The sequence below is a fragment of the Ursus arctos genome, unplaced genomic scaffold, assembly GCF_023065955.2.
Source record: "Ursus arctos isolate Adak ecotype North America unplaced genomic scaffold, UrsArc2.0 scaffold_12, whole genome shotgun sequence".
Lineage (NCBI taxonomy): Eukaryota > Metazoa > Chordata > Mammalia > Carnivora > Ursidae > Ursus > Ursus arctos.
The window spans coordinates 1,532,404-1,556,729 of record NW_026622786.1 but is presented as its reverse complement, the minus strand read 5'-3'; the positions used below and the strand labels follow the sequence as shown (position 1 = coordinate 1,556,729).

The 24,326-nt window shown below is 43.2% G+C and overlaps 1 protein-coding gene, 1 long non-coding RNA gene and 1 pseudogene across 4 annotated transcripts in view; 2 read left to right on the top strand and 1 right to left on the bottom strand.

The window, feature by feature from the left end:
- The window catches only part of THEM4 (thioesterase superfamily member 4), a 44,596-nt gene extending 35,854 nt beyond the window's left edge, over positions 1-8,742 (bottom strand). The window contains exons 1-2 of one of the 2 annotated variants that reach the window (XR_007190378.2): positions 8,587-8,734; positions 2,218-2,398 (exon numbers count right to left, since the gene is read on the bottom strand). Coding sequence is in view for 1 of the 2 variants with exons in the window: in XM_048220597.2 (XP_048076554.1) it covers positions 2,218-2,398; positions 8,587-8,685 (280 nt within the window). In the remaining variant the exon portion in view is untranslated. Of the gene's footprint in view, positions 1-2,217; positions 2,399-8,586 lie in introns of both variants that reach the window. The other variant, XM_048220597.2, reaches the window with a different exon arrangement.
- A 53-nt stretch (positions 8,743-8,795) lies between these two features.
- On the top strand, positions 8,796-24,249 carry LOC130543405 (uncharacterized). 2 transcript variants are annotated; one of them, XR_008958720.1, is made up of 3 exons: positions 8,796-8,955; positions 22,838-22,981; positions 23,902-24,249. It is a non-coding gene; the product is annotated as an uncharacterized LOC130543405 (long non-coding RNA). The 2 variants fall into 2 exon arrangements; XR_008958721.1 differs by lacking the exon at positions 8,796-8,955 and adding an exon at positions 10,673-11,257.
- On the top strand, positions 15,816-18,112 carry LOC113246172 (disks large-associated protein 5-like; annotated as a pseudogene).
- Positions 24,250-24,326: the final 77 nt, after the last annotated feature.

Here is a 24,326-nt window from a genome sequence, read left to right as displayed (position 1 = left end):
TGGGGAGTTACTCACTTTTCCCTGGGCATCCTCCATGTACACCCGAGCTATACTTGTTCAACTCCATTTTTTTAAATTTTTGCCTTTTTTTTTTTTTTTTTAAAGAAAGCAATGGGCAGGGAAGATAATGGTTCAGTATTCTTCCCAATTTCTATACCAGAGATTTGGCACCACATTTTAGGGACTAAAAAGTCCTCTTTGGGGGGTGAAAAGAACAGAACAGGGGCTACAGTCAGTATTACTGGGATAACAACGTGCCGTAACAGAGGGCAGCTACCCTTATAGTGATGAGCACTGAGTAATGGATAGAATTGCTGAATCCTATGTGGCATACAACGAACTAACATAACATTGTTATGTCAGTTTAAAAAGTTTTTAAGAATTAAGGTGCATTTACTTCTTGCATAGCACTCATCACCGTCTGCCATACTTTGTGTTTTCCTTATTTAATGGCTTGTCTGTCCCCTCTATGGTGTCAGTTCCACGAGGGCAGAAATTTTAGGTAAAGAAAAATAAGGAGAGCACCTTAAACAGATCCCCTGGTTTGTTCCCTCTTTCCCTTCTTCCTTTCCTCTCTTCTTCCCTCAAATACTTACAAGGCACTTACGAGGTACCAGGTACTGTTAAGTACTGGATACCCCACAGAGAATAAAACACAAAAATCTGTCCTCAGGGCACCTCGGTGGTGCAGGAGGTTAACCGATCTCAGGGTCCGGAGACCAGGAGATCAAGCCCCTGTAGGGCTCCGAGCTCCACAGAGTCTGCTTGGGACTCCCTCTCCCTCTGCCCCTCCCCTGGCATGTGCGCACTCTCTTTCAAATAAAAGAATCTTAAAAAACAAAAACAAAAAACTTTGCCCCCATGGAGCTCATACCCTGGTGTGAGAGACAAAACATAGTTTGCAAATGGTGATAAGTGCTATAGAAAAAACAAATGCACTTGAATAAATGCCTATTATTAGGGAAAAGAAAAGAATCTGAAAAAGCCACATACTATACGATCCCAACTATATGCATCCTGGAAAAGGCAAAACTATGGACACACTGAAAAGATTAGTCGTTGTTAACAGTTCAGAGGGAACATGGGAAGGATGAACAAGTGGAGAAGGGGGGGGCAGCTTTGACAATGGAAACCGCACCAACCTTATCAACATTCAAAAACTACATCAGTTAATAGGGGAAGCTCGGCGGGGGTGGGGGGGGGGATAAGAGGGATATGTAAACTCTGTACTTTCCGTTTATTTTTCTGTAAACTTGAAGCTACTGGAAAAAAAAGTCTTAATTTTAAAAAGCACACACACCAAAGAATAGGAAATGCAGTGTGTGTGTACTGGAGGCAGGGTAGGCTGCCTTGGGAGTTTAGAGTCTGGGAGAAGACAGCGTAATGCCAGTGTGCTGAGCTTCTCACAGTGAAGGAGCCATACAGAGACTGGGACAAACAGAACAATGAGATGAGGGAGGACAGCCTCAAGACAGAGGAGGCCAGGGTGAGGGGCAGTCTTATTCTTGGCAATAGGCTTTATGCTCTCCCACAATCTGCAAAATACACTGAGATTTCTGGCCTATAAAACTGGAGATTAGAGAGGAGTGCCTGGCTGGCTCAGTCAGTAGAGCTGCTGACTCTTCATCTCAGGGTTTTGAGTTCAAGCCCCACGCTGGGCATGGAGCCTACTTGAAAAACAATGGAGAGTAACGAAACCCCTATATTACATTCCTTCCCTCTTCAAGTGGTAACTGATCTGAGGAAGAAAGGCAGAAGAAATGTAGATAAAATTAAATTTCCTTATAACCTGCAGCCCACTGACAAATACTTGAGGCAGACAGAACAGGACACTCCTCCAGGAAACTCCCAACTGTCTTCACGTTACCGCTCTGCTAGAGGGAAAAACGTTAGCTTGACAATAGCCAGGCCACCAGGATCCAGTGAGTCTTTTTTAGCATATGAAAGACTTTTGGAAACTTCCCTTTGTCTTTTCCTCCCCCAACTCCAAAGTGTATAATCAGCGGCTTCTCACAATCCCAAGCAGCTCTTTCTGCCCAAAGATCCTGACCCCGCGCTTCAATAAAAACACCTTTTAGCACCAAAGACATTTTAAGAATTCTTTCCTGGCCATTGGCTCCAGACCCCAACTTTTCCACATCAATAACCAGTGCCTTAATATTTTCTGTTTTATATTTGACATTTAAATATTATTTATGAGAGAGTGGTTGTTCCTACCGGGAAAAAAGGTTTTGACTTCAGTGCTTTGAGGAGATACATATTTATACGAAGGCAAACGTTTCCAAGAGCCATCCTCAGTTTTCTTCATGAACTGGTCAAAAAGAAGTCTCATGTCCTTGCTCCAGCTGGGGTTCGGGAGAGAAAGGTCCACACGAATGGCCTCTGAAGCAAATGACCTCTAAAAGAGAGAGAGGAGAAAAAGAAGAATGGGAAGTGAACCCTATTTTGTAACATACTCTCCTATTTTCTGAGACTACCTTGCTGCTTCTCCTCTTCCCAGAAGTTCATCATTTCAGAGTGGAAGCAAATTTTAAGAATCAGCTGGTCCATCCTCCTTGAGAGAAGGAGAGATTGAGAGAGATGGTAAGTAATTGGCTCAGTGTCACCCAACCAGCTACTAGCAGAACAGCACAAAGCCCTGGTCTGTGGATTCCTTTCTTTTAAAACAAAACAAAACAAAACAAAACAAAACAAAACAAGACAAGACAAGACATCTTCATCAAGCACAGCTGAGCCAGGAACTGGAGATACACAGATGAGACGACATTTTCCTCCACGTAAAAAGCATTAGCAGTGGGGCATGCAGGAGCCAGAGCACAGGTGAGGTGTTTACCTCGGATGGGGGGGGGCTTCAGGGAGGAGTTCTTTGACTTGAATCTTGCTTCTGATGTACGGAAGATGGTAGGGTTCGAAGGTAATGACCAAGAAAGCATTCTTGAGCCGTCTACGGTGCAAAAAGGTGGTTTTATTAAAGCACAGGGACAGAACCCATGGGCAGAAAGAGCTGCAATGGAGTCGTGAGGGGTGGTGATTATATACCTTCAAGTTGGGAGGGGGTTAGGGATGGCATAAGTCTCTAAGGAATTGTGGAAGCAAGTTTCCAGGTTTCCAGGACCTGGAAGGGTCCTATTGTTGGGAAAAGGTCATTTATTACTGTCTAATAAAACCTTAGTCATGAGACCCCTCAGATGTATACCAGTGGGTCATATGCTTGGGGGATGACTACCAACATATATCTGGGTGGGAGAGATAAAGGAAGTTTCCAATGGAATTTTTCGATATTAAAGTAGACTGACAGGGTCCTGAGGGTTGGGCTAAGATTGCCTTATGCCCTTAGCAAAGTATTAACATGGAGACAGCAGAGTTCCTAGAGGAATGTCACTCTGCCTGTTTCAAGGACTTGTCAATGGGCTGTAGGTAGTAAGGAAATTTAATAATTTTTCTTCTGCCTTTGTTTCCCACATCAATTAGACAAGCAGAAACTCACCAGCAAGAAAGGGTATTGTAGGTAAGGGAAAACCATATGCAAAAGCAAGGAGGCGTGACATAGTTTTGTGGGGCCTCAGAACAAGCACACTTATGAAATACTTACGAAGTAGGTACTAATTATTATCCCATTTTACAGATGATGAAACAAAGACCAGAAGAAGTTTGGCTTTGTTTCAGTGCAAGGAGAGGAGCAGACGGCTGCAGAGATGCAGACAAGGGCTTGGCTGTGAGAAATTTCCATACTAAGCTAGTTGGCCTGAACTGGTCTGTATCTGCAGTTGTTCCCAGGGGGATTTTAACAGGGAAATGACAAGATCTGATCTGGCCACCATATAAAAGATAGCAGAAGGGACCAAGACCCAAGACTGGATCTGCCAACCCTGTGTGAGGCTTTTAGAGGTAACCCGAGTTAAAAATTATCACTGCGTGAAGCAGATAAGGAGGAAGGGAAGAGTAAAAATACAAACACCAACCCCAGGTTTCTGAATTATGCAACACAGTGAGCGGCCGAGCCAATGACCAAGAAAGAGAACATGAAGAGGAGGAGGAGGCTGGGGGACAGGGGCTTGGTGTAACAGTAACCATGGCTTCTACCGATGCTACTTCTCTGCAGCACTGGGCAACGCTACCACTCCTGCGCCCAGGAATCAAGTGGAACGGTGCAGAGGCCCTGGAGGGGGACAAGGGGTGACTTACTGAGAAGAAGGACAAAGCAAATGGCCGTAGGCACGAGAAAGGAAAATTTTTTTGTTTTTTGGGGGGTTTTTTGGTTTCAGCAGAAATCTTAGAATATTTAAGATCACGGACGCTATCAACTCTATGGCATTCCACTTCCAGTCACCCCTGTCAATTCAGATTCAATGCACCTACAACACCTGGACCACATCCCCAAACCAGAACAGCAAGTCTGTGCTGTGCTGACACCTCGGTGGGCTTTGATCCTGGCCTGATGGTTGAGAATACAGGCAGCCTGTCTCAAAAACACTACAGAATTAAAATCTCCTTGGCTGAACAGAAGGACGTATCAACTTCATGATTGGAAATGTGAGCAGGGTAGAGACTACTCCACTCCCTAGCCCAGGATTTGTACCTTTTTTCCCTATGGCTTTAGATTCGCTCATTTCTTTGGAACCCAGGTCAGAAAATTTGGGAAAGAAAAGAAGAAACAATCTATGGACACCTGGGTGGCTCAGTCAGTTAAGTGTCTGACTTCAGCTCAGGTCATGATCTCAGGGTCCTGGGACTGAGCCCGCATCAGGCTCCCTACTCAGCGGGGAGCCTGCTTCCTCCCTCTGCCCTTCCCCCCACTCGTGCTCACTGGTGCCCACACTCTCTCTCAAAAATAAAACAATTTTTAAAATCCATCCATTATCTCTCCATCGTAAGACAATGATAAATGTTGATGTCTTTCTACCAACTTTTCTTAAGTGTGATCTTTCTCTCATTTATTTATTTATTTAGGAGAGAAAGCAAGTGTGCTTGAGGGTGGGGAAGGAGCAGATGGGAGAGGGAGAGAGAATCTCAACCAGACTCTCTGCTGAACTGAGCACGGAGCCTGACACGGGGCTCAATCTCAAGACCCTGAGATCTTGACCTGAGCAGAAATCAAGAGTTGGATCCTTAATCAGCTGAGTCACCCAGGTGCCTCTAAATGTAAGATATGTATTTTTTTCTTCGTGCGTCACCACTTAGAATTATTAAGTTCCCACTTTTTCATGTCCTTAATCTCAATTACCACAATTTCAACAGCAGAAAAATAGTCCTTTGGACTGATGTACTATAACTTACTTAACCATTTAAGTTAGGCATTTAAAGTGTTTCTTGGGATGCCTGGGTCGCTCAGTCACTTAGCGTGACTTTGGCTTAGGTCATGATCCCAGGGTCCCGGGCATCAGGCTACCTGCTCAGCAGGAAGCCTGTTTCTCCCTCTCCCACTCCCCCTGCTGGTGTTCCCCAATCTTTAAAAAAAAAAAAAAAAGTGTTTCTAATCTTTTGCTGCTTTAAATAAAAATGTTTATTGGCAAATTATGACTGTAGCCTTTTCTCTATTTTGGATTATTTCCTTAGAATCCAGTCTCAATCACATGGCTTTTAAAGTACATGAATTCTGGAAATAAACTGATACAAGTAGTCACAGATAAATATGCACTGAGCAATACATGTCAGCTGAGGAACAGAATATGTAGGATTTGGCTCATCCATAGCTGTCATTTCAACAGGCAACTCTAGGATGGATCAGTTCCGGCGTCTTTTTCTGGACCTGGACTAGGGTGATGGAGGTAATTGAAGGCTTTCAGGAACTAGAATGACTCCCTTGGCTGTGGGCTCTCCTACCTGATTTTAACTTTGAAGTGTGGGATTCAACTAAATGCGGTGAACTTTTTATTTTTTTAGTTTTTATTTATTTTTTATTTTTTTTTAAGATTTTATTTATTTATTTGACAGAGATAGAGACAGCCAGAGAGAGAGGGAACACAAGCAGGGGGAGTGGGAGAGGAAGAAGCAGGCTTCCAGCGGAGGAGCCCGATGTGGGGCTCGATCCCAGAACGCCGGGATCATGCCCTGAGCAGAAGGCAGACCTCAACGCCTGCCCCACCCAGGTGCCCCGTGGTGAACTTTTCAGTGTCTGCTAACTGCCTGGTTCTGTGCCAGGAACTGGTTAAGACAAAGAGAGAAGACTTAGGCCCTGCCCTCAGGTGCTAGTAGCCTCAGGTGTGAAAAATGCCGCAACAGAAGTACATATAATAGACCCAGGAGTGACATTCAGGGAAAATTTCAAAAAGATGAGGACTGATGGAATGATTTCTAAACGATAAAAAGTTCACTAAGGAAAGAATGGGAGGGCTACACCAAGCAAAGGCAGAGAGAGATGACACAACTGTTTGACACCTTGGGGAACTGCCAATATTCTAGTCTTCATGAATGTAAGGTGCAATGAGAATAGTAGCCAGATGTGGATGGCAAGGTAAAGGGGAACACACCACTGAGCCTCTTTGGCCTTAACACAGGGCTCAGATTTCATCTGATAGGTCAATGTTTCTAAATGCCAAAACGAATGATGATTTTAGGTAGCACAAGGACTACAGCATATGTATGTATGTATTTATTTTATTTTTAGATTTTTATTTATTTATTTGACAGAGATAGAGACAGCCAGCGAGAGAGGAAACACAAGCAGGGGGAGTGGGAGAGGAAGAAGCAGGCTCATAGCGGAGGAGCCTGATGTGGGGCTCGATCCCACAACGCCGGGATCACGCCCTGAGCCAAAGGCAGACGCTTAACCGCTGTGCCACCCAGGCGCCCCAGCATATGTATTTAAAAATGCATATTATTAAAGGACATAAATAACACATCACACTTGGTGATCTCACAAATGTTATTCCTTAGGATGAAGCTCATTAAAGAAAGGTAGTCTTTGAAAAACCATGAATGTCATATTTGAATGATAAAATACTTTTTTCCACTATGGGGAGCCTTATGGAGTTTTAAGCAAAGCAGTAACATGAACTTAGGTTTTATAAACCTTGCTCTGGTGTAAAGGATGAATTGCAAGGTGAGAAAAATGTCAGGGAAAGCAGTTAAAAAACTGTTGCAAAGATAAAGATGAGATATGGTTAGAAGCTGAATTAGGTAGAGAGAAATGAAGAAGGAAAAAAAAAAGATTTAGGAGACTTTTAGGATACTGGGACAAAGGGATGTGGAGAATGATCATGGGGAAATAGAAACAGGGAGAGCCTTGGATGATTCCAGGATTGTAGCTTCACAGATTGGGGTGGAAAGAAGAAAGGAGGTTTTTGTTAGTGTCTGTGTATGTTAGAAGGAGGATGAGGAGGACTGGATTAATTTTAGTTAGAGGTATGCAGAGTCTAGGACCTCAGATGAACACTGTGATGTTGTGAGAAATAAAAATAATGAAAGTTTCAGTTCAAGAGGGCAGGAACTAAGAGATACTTGATGTAAAGGCACTTGTAAATTCCAGCACAGACTGTGTCTATGGGGGACAGATGTTAGGGATAATCATTACCTTTTGTACCTCTCTGTAGAGGAGAAGTCTTTCTTGATCTTTGGCTATGTATTTTTCAAGCGGGACTTGTTAACTAAAGTTATGACTGCTTTTTAATGTGTTTCGTTTTAAGATTAAGTTACTAAACAGAAAAAAACAGCTTACAAAGCCTCTAAATACTACTGTTAAATACTCTCAACACAGATTACAAGGCACTGACATATAATTAAAGGACAAATTTATCTTTGTTGCTGTGAGAGGAGCACGAGTCATTTTCTCTTCCAAGGTGAAATTTGGTCCAGGATTAATAACCAGTCTGCACAGGTTATTGTTTAAAAGAAAGGTTCAAGAGCTTGCAGTTCTTGCTCAGGACAGAACTGTTCCCTCCCCCTACGTTTCCTTAGTCCTTCATCATAGCATACAGTATTTTAATTTTGCAATTTCACCCTTTTCTCCCAAACTAGATTGTGAGCTCCTTGAGAGAAAGGGGTTTCTTACTCATCTTTATATCATCAGAGACCCATGTCTTACATACTGTTGCGGCTTATTAATACTAATTGAATACTTCGGTGAAACAAAACATAGGAATATAAGAACAAGCATTATTATTTAATAACGCCAGGTAGTGCGTTAAATGTTACCTTATTTTACTCTTAAAACAGCCTTAAAAGCTGAGAAAGTGGCTTAGGGCACCATTATCGGTTGGGCAGAGATGATCGAGGTGAAACCCTAGGAGAGACAGCGCTCTCGTCGCGAGCACGCACTGTGACGGTCAGGACCGGTACCGCCTAGGTCAGGTCCCAACTCCACCACCTGCCCGTGCGTGACCCTGCCCCCACTACGACCCCTTCTGTACCGGATCAGCCGCAGCGGAATTCCCCGACCTGTAGGCCGAAGTCCAGCGTCTCGCGCGCTGCTTCCAAGCGAGTCCGCTCCCTGTCCCTGTCCGCCTTTCGGCCTCGGGAATGAAAGGGACCCCGCTAACACCGACGTTTGCTCATACTCTGCGGCCAGCGGGCTGAGGACCAACAGCTCGGCGCGACCGTCCTCACCCGCCCAGCCGCCCGCTCCCCACGCCCCGCTCCCGGACTCACCGGCGGCGGCCGCGACTCCCTCGCCGGCGGGGACGCGCTTCCCCGCGGGCCGCGCAGGGCCCCGGGCGGGCACAGCCGCAAGGCGCCGCTCCGCAGCATGGTTCCCACGGCGGCAGCAGCGGGGGAGCCGCCCGCCCGCGCGCTCTTCCCCAGTCACGGACGGGCCACGTGACCCAGGGGGCGCGGCGTGGGGCGGGCGGGGCGGCGGCCTTCGGTCTGGTGAGCCTGTGCCGCCGGCACCTCGGCGGACGCAGCCGCTGTTAAACCCCACGGCTGGAGGGGGAGGGGGGGCGCCAGCCCGCCCCTCCGCAGCCGCAGCCTCTCCCCGCCCCCGGTCCCTCCCGCAGAAGACAAAGGGCGCTCGGACAGGTGGGAGTGCGCACGAGTAGTGGGAGTAAGGTCTTTTCGTGCGGGCCACGGACGTTCCCGGGACCCGGCTGCTATTGATTCGTAGGGAGCCTCTCGCCTACTGAGCGCATTTACGCTCTTCAAGTGCTCCTTTTCTTGCCTCTTCCGCTGCCCCTCGTCCCCCGCCCCCTTAAAGCCCGGCGCAGAGCTACAAGTCCTAAGTCAGGCTTTTTTTCAAAAAGAAAGAGCGCTGGTAGGAACAGTTAAGGATGTATTTATCTCTAGCCGTGGAGACAGGCCTGAGCTCAAACTCCCTTCCACAGCCCAACACCTTGTGGAGACTCTGCGCCTGGCCTCTGTTCCATGTTTGTTGTGCGTAGGAAAAAGTACCCAAAAGGACCTTCTCCTTCAGTGGGAGTCAGGAAGTAAGAAATTACCTTGCACTTCCCTCGGGAAACTGCCCCCAGGGGCGCCTGCGTGGCTCAGTCGGTGAAGTGTCCTTGGGCTGAGGTCATGAGGGGTCCTGGGATCCAGTCCTGCGCCTGGGGTTCCCTGCTCAGAGGAGCCTGTTTCTCCGTGGGACACCCCCCCCCCCCCTGCTTGTGCTCTCTCGTGTGCTCGCTCTCAAAAAAATAAAATCTTAAAAAAATAATAAAATAAAAGGAAACCGCCCAGGCCAGTGGTGTGCTGGAGCTGGTTCCTATAAGCTCACGGGGGCAGACTTAAAAATTCAGAATTTCGGGGTGCTTGGATGGCTCGGTTGGGCGTCTGCCTTCGGGTGGGGTTGTGGTCCCAATGTCCTATGGAGCCTGCTTCTCCCTCTCCCTCTCCCCCCTCCCCCTGCTCGTGCTCCCTCCCTGTCTCTCTCAAATTAAAAAAAAAATTTTCAGAATTTGGCTAGCCAATCCTTAAATACTGCTGTTATTAAAATTTAAATTACGTCCTGGGGCCTCCGTGGCTCTGTCGGGTAAGCGGCTGCCTTTGGCTCAGGTCACGATCCTGGGGTCCTGGGATGGAGCCCCACATTGGGCTCCCTGCTCAGCCCAGCCTCTGCTTCTTCCTCTGCCCCTCCCCCATGCTTATGTGCTCTGTCTAAAATAAAGAAAATCTTTTTCAAAAATTATGTCAACTTATAATTGAATAAATTGTATTGAAAACAAAGGTCTTCAATACTAAAATCTGTAACTTCCTAATTACTACATTTCACTACTATCTATGCTCTTGGGGTTATTTACCTCTCCCATGTTTGTGTGGTGGGAACAGTAGGCACGTGCCTTCCCAACATCCACTTTCAGTCACATCAGGTGGTGGCTTGAAATCCAGTGCGTGGGACTATTCATTCAGATACTGCAAATGAGGGCTTTCTCTCCCCTTTTTAGTAAACATTTACCAATATACCATTGTCCTAGTCCACCCTGGTTTGAAGTTTTAAAACCCTAAGGGGTTACTGCATAATATGTTACTAAACTTGCTTACACCTGGCACGTCATTCATTAATGATATTTTCCCAACTACACACCTCTGTCACCACTCCCATAGTAAAGGTGGAATTGGAGGGCCCATTATCAGGAAAGGTTTATCAGAGATAAATAAACCTGGTTTTGGGCTTGGTGCTAAGTTCAGAGAGCCCCCTTCTGCAGCAGCCCCTGGCCCAGAGCTTATGCTAAGGGTATAATAGGAAAGCATGTTTGTGACCCTGCGGACTTTAGCATAAAGGTCAGAGCAGGAGCAGCTGGGAACGCCGGGCTGGCTCAGGGTGGAACGCTGCCCTTCCCGAAATCCCCTCAGATAGCGACTGGCCAGGAACGCCTGGTCGGCTAAGGGCCGAGCGCTGCCCCAACCAAAACCTGATTGCTCCTGACAATAGCCCGGGGGTCCGTAGAAACATGTGTAAGAACAGGCCTCACTTGCTGAACGTTACATCATCTAATCCCGTGACCTTCCCCGTGATGTACTGCTATTCACTGGGATCACGAGACTCCCCTTGACTGTCTTTGATTGTTTACCGCCAATAAATACGCGAGGTTGCAGCTGTTTGGGGCGATCGCACTCTTTGCGGTCGTCCCCTGCACCCACGCTTTCTTTCGCAGCTAACCTGCCTGTGCCTTGTCCTTTTCCTGGATCACGCTGCGGCTCCGGGGGCGGTGTCACAGCACCCTTCTACTTTTTTTGTGAGCAATTAGTATCTATGAAACTACTTTCCAATTATTCCAGCACCCTTCGTTGAAAGGCTCTCTTCTCTCTACTCAGTTGTCTTTGCGCCTGATCAAAAACTGGTATCCATATGTGTTTGGGACTATTGCTGGACTCTGTATTCTGTATGGTAAGCCGGTTATCTTATGCTAATCCCATACTGTCTTTATTCCTGTGGCTTTAAATTATTTCCAACGTTGTTCTTTTTCAAAGTTGTTTTGGCTATTCTAGATATTTTGACTTTCCATAGGAACTTTGGAATCAGCTTGTCAATACCTAAAAAAACCCTGCTGGGATTTTGAGTTGACATCTCAGCAAATGGAGTCTCCTCATGAAGGTTGTATTTCATCGACAAGTCTCCTTCTGAACAAGTTGTATCTTCCCTGGTATTTGAGTCCTGTGTAATGTCTCTCAATAGTGTTTTGTAATCTAGGTCCTGTACATCTTCTGCCATACAGACATACCTTGTTTTTACTGTGCTCTGCAGATACTGTGTTGTTACAAATTGAAGATTTGTGGCAACCCTACATGGAGCAAGTCTATTGGTGCCATTTTCCCCACACTATTTGCTCACTTAATGACTCTATGTCATACTTTGGTATTTCTTCAATATTTCAAACTTTTTCATATGATTATATTTGTTATGCTGATCTGTAATCAGAGACCATGACTCACTGAGTGCTCAGGTGGTGCTTAGCGTTGTTTAGCAATACGGTATTTTTAAGTCATATACATTGCTTTTTTAGACAATGTTATTGCACATTTACTAGACTACAGTGTAGTGTAAACCTAGCTTTTATATGCAGTGGGATACCAAAAAAAGTATTTGACTTGCTTTATTGTGATACTGGCTTTATTTTGGTTGTTTGGAACCCAGTGTATAATATCCTGAGGTATGCCTGTATTTATCTTTAAGTATTTCATATGTATGATGTTATTATAAATAGTATTTTTTATGTCAATCCTTGTTGTTCATTGCTAGTATATGGAAATACAATTAATTTTTAGGGGTGCCTGGGTGGCTCAGTCGGTTGAGCGTCTGACTTGATTTTAGGTCATGATCTCAGGATGTTGGGATCCGGCCCTCTGTAGGGTTCTGCACTCAGCCGGGAGTCTCCTCCTTTGTCTTCCTCTCCCTCTGCCCCTTCCCCCACTCACACATACACACACACACTCTCTCTCTCTCTCTCTCTAAAGTAAATAAATCTTAAAAAAAAAAAAGAAATACAATTACTTTTTATATATTGATTTTATGTCTATAAACTTGCTAAACTCATTGATTAGTTCTAGTAATTTCTTTAATGGATTCCTTACATTTTCTACATAGATGATGATGTTATCTGTGAATACTTCTTTCTTTACTATCCTTACAGGTTTTCTTTCTTTCTTTTCTTTTCTTTTTTTTCCCCTATTGCACTGGCTAGAATCTCCAATACAATGTTAAATAGTAGTGATGAAAGCAGGCATCCTTGTCTTATTGCTGATCCCAGAGGGGAAAGTATTCAGTCTTTCACCATTAAGTATCACTTAACTGGAGGGTTTGTGTAGATGCCCTTTAATAGGTGGAGAAGTCCCTCCTAGTCCTAGTTGACTAAGAGTTGCTGTTAATGGGTGTTGGATTTAATCAAATGCTTTTTCTACATATTGAGATGATCAGGTTTTCTTTTCTTTTTTTTTTAATTTGTTTCAGATCAGGGTGCCTGGTGGTACAGTTGGTTGAGCCTCCAACTCTTGGATTCGGCTTGGGTAGTGATCTTGGGGTCATGGGACTGGGGCCCACTTTGTGCTCTGCTCTCAGTGCAGAGTCTGCTTGAGTTTCTCCCTCTCCCTTGCTCCTACCCCCCCCACGTGCTCTCTCTCTGTCTCTCTCCCTCAAATAAATAAATCTTTTTAAAAAATAAGTAAAATAAAATTTACAGTGTGAATGAGTCACACTGATTTTTTTCTTTGTCCCCGACCATGTGTTTCTAATGATCTCTACACGTGACTCTGTTCTTCACAGCTCACACGGAGTGCTGAACACATGATCTGTAGAGGAAGAGCATTTCAAGACTAAGTGTGTGGAAGAGACCAGTGCCAGGTGCCCTTCTGTTTGCTAAAATAAAGTTCAGAAATGTAACTGAGACTCATGCTCAAAAGGGAAATTATGTATAAATAACTCAGATCAAATTAGGATTCAGTTGTTGATAAAATCTTTCTAAGTGTATGGGGTTTCAAATAAAGAAATAGAACAGATAAAATAAAGAACATACATGTGCATATGCGGAGACTGAAATGCAGCACAGGCATGTATATGTCGTATGACTGTGTATATGCATATATCGTATGAAAGATAGTGTGTGTCATGATTAAAAGCGTGGGTGTGGGGGTGCCTGGGCGGCTCAGTACATTGAGGGTCCAGCTCTTGGTTTTGGCTTGGGTCGTGATTTTGGGGTTGTGAGATCCAGCCCCATGTCTTTGACACAATATGTGTGGCCTTGGGCAAGTTATTTATTTAACTACTCTGTGCCTCAATTTCCTAATTGTGAAATTGAGATTAAAACATTACCTACTCAGGGTCACGACCCCAGCCGAAGGCAGATGCCCCACTAACGGAGCCACCGAGGTGCCCCTATCTATTTATTTTTTTAAGATTTTATTTATTGATTTGACAGAGAGAGAGAGAAAGCATGCACAAACAGGGGGAGTGGCAGGCAGAGGGAGAGGGAGAAGCAGGCTCTCTGCTGAGCATGGAGCCTGATGCAGGCCTCGATCCCAGGACTCCAGGATCATAACCTGAGCTGAAGGCAGATGCTTACCCTACTGAGCCACCCAGGCGCCCCTGTATTTATGTTGAGACAGAGAGAAAGAGAGGGCAGGGTGAGGGGCAGAGGGAGAGGGAGAGAGAATGTCAAGCAGACCCCACACTGAGTGCAGAGCCTGATGCAGGGTTTGACCCCGTGACCCTGAGATGGTGAACTGAGCAATCAAGAGTCCGAGGCTCAACCAACTGAGCCATCCAGGCGCCCCTGATATTTAAATTTTTCCCCATAAATTTAAATAGTTGTAAGGTTTATAATATTTTGTGCATTGTATAATGAATATATACTTCAGATATATTTTCTCTTTTTAAAAAATTGACTTTATTTGAGAGAGAGTGCGTGAGAGCAGGGGGAAGGGCAGAGGGAGAGGGAGAGAAGCAGACTCCCTAGTGACCATGAGCCAGATGTGGGGCTTGATCTCACCACCCTGAGATCGTGACCTGAGCAGAAATCAAAAGTCAGGCAGTTAACTGACTGAGCCACCCAGGCACCTGTTTCAGATGTATTTTCATCAAAATCTTAAGGGCTGCAGATTTAGCTCATTCAAGTTCTGGAAAATGTTTGCCATATGAACTAATTGGCAACATCAATCCTCGGAAAATCAGCCAGTTAAATCAGACTTTCCATTAGAAAGTGTCATTTTTCGGTTTAAATAATGGCGTTAATATGTATCCCTCTGATAAACTCTTTCACTTCTGAATTTTAAGTTAAATTCTGAATCTTGCATTTATATATTACCTGGGTGACAATAAGATGCTGGCATCTAATGTTTCTTGCTGAATTTCTCTCAGATTTGTCGTCATAAGACTTCCTTAGGACGGATGCATTTATTTTTATTTTTTAAAAATTTTAATTCCCGTGTTGTTAATGTACAGTGTTATATTAGTTTTAGGAGTACGGGGGTACCTGACTGGCTCAGTTGGTAGAACATGCAACTCATGGTTTTGGGGTTATGAGTTTGGGCCCCACATTGGGTGTAGAGATTACTTAAGAATACAATCTTTAGGGGTCCCTGGGTGGCTAAGTCAGTTGAGTATCTGACTCTTGATTTCCACTCAGGTCCTGATCTCAGGGTTGTGGTGATCGAGTCCCACAGTGGGCTCCGTGCTCAGTGGGGAGTCTGCTTGAGAGTCTCTCTCTCCCTCTCCTCTGCCCTTCCCCCTGCTCGCCCTCTCTCTCTCTCTCTAAAATAAATAAATAGAGGGGTTCCTGCTTCGAGGTGGCAGTGGTTCTTCAGACCCAGAGGGTTCCTTTACTTTTAGTTCTCTTGAGGTTTTACCCCAGAAGCTGCCTCAGGATGTCTTCATCACATTTTGCCAGTCGACACAGAAAGGATTTAAGTATCAACATGATGAGAACCAGAATTGCTCATAGGAAATCACTGTCTCAAAAAGAAAACAGACATAGGGAATATGAACAAAATAGACACTTTGGTTTGAAAGATGTCAACATTCCAACCTTGGAAAATAGAATTCTTCTTTAATTAGATGAGACATGTCAGAAGCTTGTTCCAGAAAAGGCCAGTGTCAAGACAAGGTCAATGAAAACTGTTCTAGGTGATCAACGAAAGCAAACGCTCCAAAAATACAAAGAAGAAAAGCAGCTTCAGAAATTGAAAGAGCAGAGAGAGAAAGCTAAATGAGGAGTATTTAAAGTGGGTCTTTACGGGCACCTGGTGGCTCAGTCGTTAAGCGTCTGCCTTTGGCTCAGGGCGTGATCCCGGCGTTCTGGGATTGAGTCCCACATCAGGCTCCTCTGCTGGGAGCCTGCTTCTTCCTCTCCCACTCCCCCTGCCTGTGTTCCCTCTCTCGCTGGCTGTCTCTATCTCTGTCAAATAGATAAATAAAATCTTTAAAAAAAAAAAATAAATAAAGTGGGTCTTTATAGACCTGATATGCCTTGTTTTCTGTTACCAAACCAGACTACAATGAAAGCTGAGCCAAAAAAGGCTGTTCCATTTTCTGTATGGATTACAAGGTCAAAGGCCAAAGACCAAATGGAGCAGACTGAGATGAATAATGGGAGTGATGTTTGAGCAATCCAACCTGGTTAAAGACAAACTTCTGAAAGAAAAGTGTTGGGCAAAGAGAAAAAAGTTGTGCAGCCTGTAATGACCACATCGGTGAGGAGGACTCGATCAGCCGCCACTCAAGGAGCAAAGCAGATTTCCAGAACAGCCTCATCAACAATAGGGAAGAGCTACTAATGATCATGAAATAGAAAGAAAGGCACCAAGTCAAGGAAGACCTGCCAAAAAGATAGAAACAAAACCTGATAAGGTCGTGTCTTTTAAAGTCGATAGTGAAGAAAATACTTTGGATTCACAAACCAGTGCAAGAAATGGAATGGATCCAAATGGAGTCTTACCAAAAATGGAGAACTTACCTAAGACAAATACTGCAAAAACGGAAGGGAAGAATTCCTTCGCACCTCAGGATTTTATGTTTCAGCCACTGGATGGTCTGAAGACCTATCAAGTAACACCTATGACTCCCAGAAGTGCCAATACTTTCTTGACACCCAGTTATACCTGGATCCTTTTAAAAACAGACGTTGGTAAGTCTCAAGAAGTGACAAAAGAAATTTTGGCTCAAAAATGTATAACTTACTCTGCAAAGACAGTACCTCAGGATTCAGATAAACTGCAATGTGCTTTGGGTTCTCTAACAGTTTGGAATAAAGAACATGTCTTAAATAAAGATGAGACTACTAAAAATTCAAATGGCTTTATAATAAAAGGAGTCCCATCACTTGAAATAAATGAAGATCCGATATCTCAGCCCAGCCGTGACGTGCCATATCTCAGAGATATTCTTCAGTTAGGAACTGAGAAATTAACGTCGCACTGCCTGGGGTGGGACAGGAAGCTTGAACTGGACATTCCAGACGATGCGAAAAATCTTATTCGCGCTGCAGCTGGGCAAACGAGACTCTGTATGCGAGGAAGTTTCAAGCAGTTTGAAGGGCTGGTGGACAATCGTGAATAGAAACGAGCTGAAAAGGAGACTGCCCGTACAGGTCCGGATGGATCTGGGGATATGGTCACCAGAAATTCAACCATTGGACCAAACCTGAGAAATCTGGATGGCAGAACAGCAGTAGTATAAACTAAAGAGTCTTTCAGAAGAAAGTTGTCTTGGGGGTAGCAAGTAAACCCAAAGAGGAAGATGGTGAAAGAATTGCAGCTAGGAATTGCCTGGCCGCCGTAAAAAGTTCCACGAGAGAGGATGAAGCAGGAAGACACCGCGCAGGCAGCGGCCTCTGTGATGCCAAAGGAAGTTGATAAAGTTGTGTCTGGTGCTGGGTTCTTCAGAATCGACAGTCCTGTTAAAGCCTTCTCAGGACTTTCTATCTCTTCTGAATGTCTTTCCAAAGACTTAGGACACCTAAGTCTGTCTGCAAAGCTGTGTCTGAGAGCAGGCCTGAGACGGACCATCTACCACAACCTGTGTCACCACAGAATCCTGATCCGCAAAGCACCGAAAGAGACTTTGCTTTCAACTATTCCTAAAAACAGGAACAGCAGAGGAGATGCTCAGTGTCCTGGATTACAAGATTTAATTGATGTAAATTCTGATGCAACCAAGATAAACTTTGAGATGGGTTGTTTACCCAGTGAAAGAATGAATTTGCCTCTACTTGCTAGTGAAGTGGCAGATGATAAGACTACTAATAAAAAGGAAGAAATCCCAGATGCTGTGGAAGGCGTGGAACTACATTCTTCATTTACAGCCCAGGATGCTTTGATGAGCAGCCCTGAAAAAATACCATCACAAAATGACATCTTATGTCAAAATGAAGAGAAAGCGGAAATTTCTCGGTCAGTATTTGATATTCCAAGTCTCACTGCTGATTGCCGTCTTCTTGATTCGCCAGGCCTAAACTGCAGGTGGGGAGGAGACATCAAGGTCATGCCAGACACGTTTCCTTTGGTGGTAACTTGATTACCTTTCCACCTCTGCAGCCCCTCCGTGATGAACAACCAGAAGAATTTTGAATTTAAAAATAAATCCAAATATTTTTCTTCATTTTATCAACGTGATATATCGTTAGCATATTGAAAATTGAAGAGTGTGTATATGTGTTCACTTCTGGTCAAACAATTTATATAGTGTCATAAAATGTTATAATATTCAGTGTTCATCAAAGTGTGTTTTAGATATGATAGTGTTTCTTGAGGGAAGTGGGGATATTTTGCACATTAACTATGCAGAATAAAAAATGCGCTTACAAAATAAATAAATAAAAATCTTAAAAAAAAAAAAAGAAATAGGAAGAAATTCCATGCTTCCATGCTTGTGGATTGGAAGAACAAATATTGTTAAAATGTCTATGCTACCCAAAGCAATCTACAGATTTAATGCAAAATACCAACAGCATTTTTCACAGAACTAGAACAAACCTAAAATTTGTATGGAACCAAGAAAGAACCAGAATAGCCAAAGAAATCTTAAAAAAGAAAAACAAATCCGGAGACACTGCAATTCCAAACTTAAGTTATATTACAAAGCTGCAGTAATCACAACAGTGTGGTACTGGCACAAAAATAGACACATAGATCAATGAAACAGAACGAAAAACCCAGAAATAAACCCACAACTATATGGTCTATTAACCTTCGACAAAGGAGGAAAGAATATCCAATGGAAAAAAGACAGTCTCTTCAATAAGTGATATTGCGAAAACTGGACAGCTACATGTAAAAGAATGAAACTGGACCATTTCTTACACCATACACAAAAATAAACTCAAAATGGATCAAAGACTTAAATGTGAGACTTGAAAATACAAAATTCCTGAAAGAGAGCACAAGGCAGTACACCGATCAGGATGAGCACTGAGTAATGTACAGAATTGTTGAATCGCTATATTGCACACCTTTGGTTTTCAAGATTTTATTTATTTATATATGTATTTATGTATTTATTTGTTTTATCTATTTTATTTTTATTTTATTTTATTTTTTAAGATTTTATTTATTTATTTGACAGAGACAGCCAACAAAAGAGGGAACCCAAGCAGGGAGAGTGGGAGAGGAAGAAGCAGGCTCATAGCGGAGGAGCCTGATGTGGGGCTCGATCCCATAACACCAGGATCACGCCCTGAGCCGAAGGCAGCCGCTTAACGACTGCACCACCCAGGCGCCCCTGTTTTATTTATTTTAGAGAGAGACAGAGAACATGGAGCTGAGCACAGAGCCCAATGTGGGGCTGATCTCATGACCCTGAGATCATGACCTGAGCCAAAATCAAGAGACGGCTTAATCGACTGAGCCACACAGGTGCCCTGTCTTTCCATTTCTTTGTGTTGTTTTCAATTTCTTTCCTCAGTATTTTATAGTTTTCAGAGTACTGGTCTTTCACCTCTTTGGTTAAGTTTATTCCTAGGTATTTTAGTATTTTTGGTGCAGTTGTAAATGGAATTGTTTTCTTAATTTCTCTTTCTTCTGCTTCATTATTAGTGTATAGAAATGCAGCAGATTTCTGTACCTTGATACTGTATTCTGTGACTTTACTGAATTCATTTACCAGCTCTAGTAAGTTTTGGTGGAGTCTTTAGAGTTTTCTATATAGAGTATCATGTCATCTGCAAATAGTGAAGTTTTACTTCTTCCTTATCAATTTGGATGCCTTTTATTTCTTTGCATTGTCTGACTGCTGTGGCCAGGACTTCCAGCATTATGTTAAATAACAGTGGTGACAGTGGATATCCTTGACTTGTTCCTGACCTTGGGTGAAAAGCTTTCAGTTTTCCCACATTGAGTATGATGTTCGCTGTGGGTTTTTTTTTCTTTCATGTAGGGCCTTTATTATGTTGAGGTATGTTCCATCTAGACTTACTTTGTTGAGGGTTTACCATGAACAGATGCTGTACTTTGTCCAATGCTTTGTCTGCATCTGTTGAAATGATCGTATGGTTTTTATCCTTTCTCCTGTTGAGGTGAAGTATCACGTTGACTGATTTGCAAATACTGAACCACCCTTGCATCCAGGAAAAAATCCCACTTGATTATGGTGAGTGATTTTTAAAAATGTGTTGTCGGATTTGACTTGCTAGTATCTTCTTGAGGATTTTTGCATCTATGTTCATCAAAGATATTGGCCTGTAGTGGTGTCTTTATCTAGTTTTGGTATCAGGATAATGCTGGCCTCATAGAATAAATTTGGAAGTTTTCCTTCTTCTTCTATTTCTTGGAATAGTTTGAGAAAAATAGATACTAACTCTTCTTTAAATGTTTGGTAGAATTCACCTGTGAAGCCATCTAGTTCTGGATTTTTGTTTGTTGGAAGGTTTTTTTTTTTTTTTTTAAGATTTTATTTTATTTATTTGACAGAGACAGCCAGTGAGAGAGGGAACACAAGCAGGGGAGTGGGAGAGGAAGAAGCAGGCTCCCAGCGGAGGAGCCCGATGTGGGGCTCGATCCCAGAACACTGGGATCACGCCCTGAGCCGAAGGCAGACGCTTAACAACTGCGCCACCCAGGCGCCCCTGTTGGGAGATTTTTTGTTTTGTTTTGTTTGTTTGTCTTGAGGGGGGCAGTGGGGAGGGACAGAAGGAGAGGGAGAGAGAGAATCTGGAGCTGGCTCCACAGCCAGCAAGGAGCCTGATGTGGGTCTTGATTTCACAACCCTGAGATCTGACCTGAGCTGAAATCAAAAGTCAGACACTTAACTGACTGAGTCACCCAGACACCCCTGTTGGGAGTTTTTTGATTACTGTTTGAATCTCCTTGCTGGTAATCAGTCTTGTTCACATTTTCCATTTCTTCCTGCTTTAGTTTTCATAGGTTATGTTTCTAGGAATTTATCCATTTCTCCTAGGTTGTCCAATTTGTTGGCATACAATTTTTCATAATTTCTCTTAAAATTATTTGTATTTCTCTGGTATTGGTTGTTATTTCTGCTCTTTCATTAGTGATTTTGTTTACTTAGGTCCTTTCTCTTTTCTTTTTGATGACTCTGGCTAGAGGTTTATCAATCTTGTTGATCTTTTCACAGAACCAGCCCCTGGTTTCATTGAACTGTTCTTTTTTTTTTTTTTTTTTTTTTTTTTTTAGTTTCTGTAACATTTATCTCTGCTCTAATGCTTATTATTTCCTTCCCTCTGCTGGTTTGGGGTTTTGCTTCTTTTTCTAGCTCCTTTAGGTGTAAGGTTATGTTGTTTATTTGAGATTTTTCTTGCTTTCTGAGGTTGGCTTGTATTACGATTAGAACTGCTTTTGCTGCATCCCAAAGATTTGGGATTGTCATGTTTTCATTTTCTTTTGTTTTTTAATAAAGATATTTATTTATTTATTTATTTATTTATTTATTTATTTATTTGAGAGAGAGAGAGAATGAGTAGTGGGGAGGGACAGAAGCTGAGAGATAGAGAAGCAGACTCCCTGCTGAGCAGGGAGCCCAAGGAGGGGCTCCATCCCAGGGCCCCGGGATCATGACCTGAGCTGAAGGCAGATGCTTAACTGACTGAGCCACCCAGGTGCCCCTCCATGTCATTTTTTATTTCTTCTTTGATTTCTTGGTTGACTTATTCATTGTTTAGTTTGCATGTTATTTAACCTCCATGCATTTATGCTCTTTCCAGATTTTTTCTTGTGGTTGATTTCTAGTTTCATAATGTAGTGTTCAGAAAAGATGTATGGTATGACTTCAATCTTTTTGAATTTGTTGAGACTTGTTTTATGGCCTAATAAGTGATCTATTCTAGAGAATGTTCCATGTGCACTGGAAAAGAATGTGTACTCTGCTGTTTTAGGATAGAATGTTCTGTATATAATTGTTACATCCATCTAGTCTGACGTGTCATTCAAAACCACTCTTTCCTTGTTGATTTTCTGTTTGGATGACCCGTCCACTGATGTAAGTAGAGTGTTAAAGTCTCCTACTGTTACTGTTCTACTGTTGATTAGTTCCTTTATATTTGTTATTAACTGTTTTATGTATTTGGGTGGTCCCATGTTGGGTGCATAAAAATTCATAGTTGTTATATCTTCTTGTTGGATTGTCCCCTTTATTATTAGATAGTGTCTTTTGTCTCTTGTTCCAGTCTTTGTTTTAAAGCTTATTTTGTCTGATGTTAGTACTGCTACCCCAGGTTCCTTTTGACATCTATTTGCATGCTACATGTTTCTCCATCCCTCACTTTCAATCTGCAGGTGTCCTTGGGTCTGAAATGAGTCTCTTCTGGCAGCATAGAGATGGGTCTTGTTTTTTTTATCCACACTGTCACCATATGCCTTTTGATTGGAGCATTTAGTCCTTTTATATTCAAAGTAATTATTGATAATATGTATTTATTGCCATTTTTTTTAACTTGTTTTGTGGTTGTTTTTGCAGTTGTTTTCTGGTTCTTCCCTCTTTCATGGTTTGCTGGCTTTCTTTAGCGATATACTTGGATTCCTTTCTCTTTATTCTTTGCATATCTGTTAGTGGTTTTTGATTTGTGGTTACCATTACGTTTTTCATCTAACATCTTTTGCATATAGCACTCTATATGAAGTTGATGGTCGCCTAAGTTTAAACCCATTCTTTACTCCTTTCCTCCCCATATTTTAGTTATATGTTGTCGTATTTTATATCCTTTTATTTTGTGAATCTCTTGACTGAGTTTTAGAAAGGTTTTACTTATTTATTTGACAGAGAGAGAGAGAGAGTGATCAGGGGGAGGGGAGAAGGAGAAGCAGACTCCCCGCTGAACAGGGAGCCCAACTCGCAACTCGATCCCAGGACCCTGGGATCATGACCCGAGCCGAAGGCAGATGCTTAACTGACTGCACCACCCAGGCATCCCTCCCTTGACTGATTTTTATAGATATATTTATTTTTATTGCCTTTGTGCTTCCTATTTTTGGTACTCTCCCTTATGATCTTCCTTTCCACTCAAAGATTCCCCTTTAATATTTCTTGTAGGTCTGGTTTAGTGATCATGAATTCCTTCCGTTTTTGTTTGAGCAACTCTTTATCTCTCCTACTCTTCCAAATGACAGCCATGCTGGATGAGTATTCTTGGCTGCAGATTTTTCCCACTCGGCACTTCGAATATATCATGCCAAGGTAGGATGCATTCTTGAATTGTTATCCCCAGGGTAGTGAACCAAAGTGAGGTTCTGGATGGCAAAGTGCGCAGGTCGGTGGGGAGCAGGTGGGGAGCCAAGGGGAGGTTAGAAAGAGGACCATTTCCGGCAGGTGCAATTCATGTGCTCATTACTATTTTGATGTGGTATCTAGAGGTATTGGGTGGTTCTGACAGTCCTTTTAACCAAGAGGCAAGAGGGAGAGTTCTGCCTTTAGTGGCCAGACAGAGGGCATTGCCATTTTCTAACTGTCATGTGCACTCCCCACATGGGTTCCCTTTCAGGGAACACCCCGGACTCTTCCCTGCCTCGGGCCTTCTTGTATCTTGCTCCTCTTCTGGCAGTGCCCTTACACCCAGCTCTGCACCTGGCTAACTCCAACTAATCCCCTGGTGCCGGCATAATGGTCACTTTCTTAGTGATGCCTTCCTTGACCAAGCGCGTCAGAGGCAATTCTAGGTGCTGAACATTCGATATTTTATTTGATCTGAATTAGGTCCTTGTTAAGTTCTCCCACAGTAGCTGGAACTTTTCCTTTAAAGCACTTCGCAGAGTTTGTCATGAAGTCTATATTTGTGTGGCCTCTGCCTCCCTCGGGAGACTGTGAGCGTTCTCCAGGTCTCTAAGCTCAGCCATGCGTCTCTGTATCTGGCACAGTAACGGACAGATCATAGCACTCAGAGAACAGTTGTCGAATGACCCAACGAATGGGAAACATTTGGAAAGAGGCTGAGGACTCTTTTCCTCTCTCAGCCCCTCTCTAGATTATCTCCTCTTTCCCACGGATGTAAACACTATCTATATGCTGATGCTCCTAACTTTTATCTCTAATTTAACGCTCTCTTCGCTTAATCATTAGGATAATTGTGTGAGATGACCATTATTATCCCTATTTTACAGATGAAACACCTGGAGAAAATTATATGTCCTGGTGCCATCATCAAAGCTACGGCTTCTTAGATGTTAGGATGCATTCCTAACAATGTTCGGCTCTGTCATTCTTATCACAGAATGCGGGGTCAGTCTTTTTCAATGTTGCTTTTGCTGACTTCAGAGTTAAAGGCTCCATAAGATTTGTAATGTAAAGACACCTGGATTGACGGATCCAACCGCGCTATTAGATGAAGATTCTGGTAGTGCGTGGGGTCTGCTGCACTGGATAAACAGCGTTTTTACAACATCGTGTTTTAAGAAAGCTTATTTTTGCCTTGGTACACCATGACTAATAAAAAGCACCGTTTAAAAATACTTATAAATTTTCAGTGGTTCAGTGGAGTAAGCGCCCAACTCTTGATTTTGGCTCAGGTCATGTTCCCAGGGTTGTG